At 40.5% G+C, this 4,718-nt stretch overlaps 1 protein-coding gene across 1 annotated transcript; it reads left to right on the top strand.

Moving 5' to 3' along the window:
• Nucleotides 1–4,118: 4,118 nt before the first annotated feature.
• On the top strand, nt 4,119–4,718 carry LOC138868919 (uncharacterized). Its single transcript, XM_070146500.1, has one exon. The coding sequence runs from the start codon at nt 4,119–4,121 to the stop codon at nt 4,716–4,718; it is 600 nt and encodes a 199-aa protein (XP_070002601.1).

Genomic DNA, 4,718 nt, shown 5'->3' with positions numbered 1-4,718 from the left:
AATTTCATGCACCATATGTACTACTCAGTTCTAGAGAGATTTCAACTGGTATATTTATCAAAGATTAGGATGCAATCAAATTTGTAATCAGCTGATCCCTTTGGATTTGTCTTTTCACCTTTGTCTTAGTTTAATCTTGGTTTTGTAATATTGAACAAATTTTGGTTTAGCTGCTTAGTGTTCATCAATTTGAGTTTTTTTGCTGTAATGAATAAAAGAGACTCTTGAGCGTATTTGCAAAGGATATTGTCATGCAGAGCTTAGTCAAGTCAAATGTTAGTGCATTTGAAATCAGTGCATTATTTTGAGTAACTTTTTGAATTTAGGCTATGGTATAAAATCTCCTTTTGGAGTTTAAATTAAGGAATATTTTGTTGTTCTTCCAGAATTATGGAATGCTATTGGTAGAAATTATGATGGTATTAGATGCTGGATAACAAAAAATGAGTTTTATTTTTACGTTATAGCTTCTGCATAACAGGAAAGTGACGATAGGTGTTCCAATCAGTAATTGTTCGATTCTCCTAAAACAATATGATTTTTTTGCGTCCCAGTACTTGATTGAAGGATAATCAACAATTGTTTGGTTTTTTTTGAAGCAATATGGTTTGCAAACTCGAATGTAAATACCTGACATTTTGTGTTGTTGACTCGAACTGGGGTCTTGATGTTTGCTGAAGCCGGTCAGCTTTCAACTTGGGTTCTCTCTTGGGCCCGGTATGGACTGTTATGAAATTGTCGTCCTGGGTAGCCTTACATTTGTAGTCTATTGGGCCTCATGCTATGCCCAAACATTAACTCTGAACCATCAACCTTTTTTTAAAAAAAAGGGCCAATCGTTTTAGTTAGTTTGAAAAGTAGTAGAATCCTAGCCCTACTAAGGTTTAGATAATTAAGTTTTCTTTAACTAATTGAGGTGAGCCATATTTTACAACACAAATGGCTATAACCCTCGAAACTAATTTGAGAAGTCTTTTAATTAGAGTAAGCGAGGTGAGCTATGCCAAATAAAATACTAGACGCATGGCCCTCATTTCATTCTAGACCCCTGGAAATCGAGGCGTGCCATTTAGTCAAGTTTCCATGGCCCTCGCAAAGTTGAAAATGCGTAGTTGCTTTAGGCGCGTAATTTAAAATTACATTTTTAAACTCGGGTGTGCATTTTATGTGACCCAACTCCAAATCTTAACAACGTTAAATAAAATGTGTCTCGGACTGTGGGTGCATTTCATGTGGCGTGGTCCAAAGACGTGTTTTAGATGTAGTTGAAATCTTCATTGAAAAGCGGTTTAAAGTTAAAATGCACATAGGTTCAAAAGTGTTTTAAAATCAGATAATTAGGCCAATAATAACAGTTGAGCGACCGTGCTAGAACCACGGAACATGGGAATGCCTAACACCTTCTCCCGGGTTAACATAATTCCTTACCCGGATTTCTGTGTTCGCGGACTGTAAAACAGAGTCAATCTTTCCTTAATTTCGGGATTTGAAACCAGTGACTTGGGACACCATAAATTATCCCAAGTGGCAACTCTGATTTTAATAAATGAATAATCCCGTTTCGATTGTCACTTAATTGGAAAAACTCCCTTATATACTCCCTTCCGGGGTGTAGGTAAAAATGAGGTGTGACAGCTCTGGCGACTCTACTGAGGATCAAACCTAGAATCTTTGGTTCAGGGTTCAGAATTCGAGCTTAGATGAATTGTTATAGTTGGCTTCATTTATTATCTGATTTTTTTACATGTTTGGGCCTAATGTGCTAAATGTTGCTTTACCGCTTTGATATTCTGTTAACTGTATATAAAATTCTACGAAACCCTTCCTCTCTCCGAGTCTTCTAAATCATGGAGAAGGGTGCACTTCGTGTGACTTCTCTTCTGTTAGACTCATATCCCAAATTTTAGAACGAGGTTCGAACAAGTTGCAAAGGCGGTGAAGCTTCTGTATTCCCGGTACGCTGCCCCCTTCGGCTCGAGCTGTCCGATCGGGTAAGCCAGGTGTAGAACAATAAACCCAGGTTTTAAAACTAGTATAACATGACCTCATGCTGGATCCCTAGTAGGAACGCTTGCTTGCATCATGTGCATTTGACTTTGGAGACTCAACACAGGCGTTGAGTCTATCTAGGATAGATGTACCAGAAATGAAAAGACCATCCTGATGCATCTTGCTTGCTACTTGTGCATTTATTTGCTTCAGATTTACATGTTGACCGACTTTTGAATAATAGGAGAAAGTTGGGAAATAGCAGTGTGAGGGTTAAGTGAGATAATTCCTATTTTGAAAAGGCAATGTCCAAATAGTACTGAAACTCTGCCAAATTTTTGAAAAAAAAAATGAAAAAAAGAAAAGGAAGAAAAAGGAGAAAATCGTGTTTTCAAAAAATAGTTTTATCTGCCCGAACTACGCCAGTTTGATTCTCACCGGATGTGGGATACGTAGGCAACCCCCATCGGGTCCAACTTCTTTTTTGCAAAAATAGCCCAAAAAGAGCAAATTTTATTTTTATTGCAAATAAGTAAGGTGATGTCATTCTTGTCAAAAATAGCCGAATGTCCCTCAAAAGGGCGCTAGGCTGTTTTTGCAAGAACAACTGACTTTTGTCATTTTTCAATATTTTGGGTCGGTTAGCCAACACAGCCTTAAAATCTTCGTCCTCGAAGTGCTGAAAGACCGTATTGGCAAAGCCGGATATTTTTATTTTGAAAAAAATAGTGATCAATCTTTCTTGAGTCGAAATGAGTCATAATTTTTCTCTTAATTAAAATCACCTTAGTAAATGTGCAGGATGAGCACAATTCAAAATGAACCTTTCTCAGTCCGTGAAGAGGTCCCTTTGGAGCTACATATGTGGTGGCATGATTTTGGGGGAAGATATCAGATAAATTGTGACAAACGCATTGGGCGGTCTTGTCAGGCTCTTGAAAGTTAAGCCGAGAAAGGACATAATTGAGGCATTGATACCATTTTGGGACCCAGCACATAATGTATTCCACTTTGCTGATTTTGAGCTAACTCCTACACTAGAAGAGATAGCAGGCTACGTCGGTTTCGATGGGAATCTTAGAAATCAATACCCGGTGGCACCTAGAACAGTAACTCCTCACAAATTTTTGGACCTGTTAAGCATCGGTCGGGACATCTCAGATGGAAATTTGGCCAAAGGATTATGTACCTTCTACTTTCTGTACTGCCGTTAGGAGAATCCTCGTGGCTTCGAGGCACCAGACACCGGCCTTACTCACTAAGGAAACTAAGACAAGTGGGAAGCTCGGAGAGGATTAGCTTTTATAGTGGCATTCCTAGGTATTTTGATTTGCCCTAGAAAAGACGAGAACATAGAGTTGGGGATCGTGGGGATAGCTGACTTTATGATGAAAAAGGCAAATGGGACCATAGTGTCGCTGATCTTGGCAGAAATTTACCGAGCTCTGACCCTTTGCCGAGAAGGAGGAAAGTTCTTTGAAGGGTGCAATATGTTGTTACAACTATGGATGGAGGAACACCTTTGCCACCGCCCGGGATATCTGAATTGTGGTATGACTGGTCTCGAATGTATTGAAAAATATGAAAAATGGGTAGAGGGTTATGAGTTCCCGGATGGTACAGAAGCATGGCATTCCCACTTGAGATCCTTGACTGCAAACAAGATCGAATGGACATTTGGGTGGCTCTCGATCAGTGAAGTAATTTATATGTCGGCCGATGTGTGTTTTCTGCTGTTGATGGGTCTTCGGAGTATCCAGACTTATGCTCCGCACCGAGTTCTACGTTAATTAGGCCGATACCAGACCATCCTACATGATGAGGATTTTAGTCGGCAAGTCATTGAGTTGGAACCGAAAGCCGCTTTCCCAGAAGAAAAAGTGCGTCGGATTTGGCATTAGTGCAAGTTCATAGAGCCTAAAACTCAAGTACGAGATATATCCAGAGGCGAACTAGAGCCTAGTTACACCGCCTGGTATGTTAAAAGATCTTGAGTTCATCAAGAGCCCGAACGGCCCGCAAAGAGACCCCATGTCCAACAATTCACCGACGGAGCACAGGTGCAATGGGACTGGTTGACCAAAGGAAACGAGTACAGGGCTACCATAAGCAAGTTGGAAAGGCAAGTCATGAATCTTCAGTTTGAGAATGGTTTGCAAGCCACCGTAGATGAAGGGGAAAAGAAAAAGCTCACTCAGGAAAATGAGGCCCTCAAAGTTCAAATCCGGAAAATGAGAATAGCTGCCAGAAACCTGGAAAGAAGCCGAGCGGATGAAAGGCTTATAAGCAGTCTGAGAAAGAAAGCACTTGAGTGTCAAGTCAGGAATCTTCAGTTTGAGAATGGATTGCAAGCCACCGCAGATGAAGGGGAAAAGAAAAAGCTCACTCAGGAAAATGAGGCCCTCAAAGTTCAAATTCGGAAAATGAGAATAGCTTCCAGAAACCCGGAAAGAAGCCGAGCGGATGAAAGGCTTATAAGCAGTCTGAGAAAGAAAGCACTTGAGTGTCAAGATAACCTAGAGAAGTCCGAGGTCAATCTAGCAAAGGTCCAGGCTCAATTGGCAAAGAATGCAGAAGGGCGAGCACATTTTGTGCAACAAATGAAAAGAAGATATGAAGGGACAATCACTAGCCTGAAGAGAAAAGTAACTACTCTCGAGAATGAGGCAGCCAAGCAGGCCAAAGATTTTAAAGCTGATAGGGAACACTGTTATGATTTGATGGCTTAG

The sequence above is a fragment of the Nicotiana sylvestris genome, chromosome 5 (assembly GCF_000393655.2).
Source record: "Nicotiana sylvestris chromosome 5, ASM39365v2, whole genome shotgun sequence".
Taxonomy (NCBI): Eukaryota; Viridiplantae; Streptophyta; class Magnoliopsida; order Solanales; family Solanaceae; genus Nicotiana; species Nicotiana sylvestris.
This window is presented reverse-complemented; position numbering and strand designations above follow the sequence as displayed.

Bases quoted from the DNA above. Each gene is read 5' to 3' on its own strand.
- LOC138868919 (XM_070146500.1), top strand. From the start codon at position 4,119: ATGAATCTTCAGTTTGAGAATGGTTTGCAAGCCACCGTAGATGAAGGG.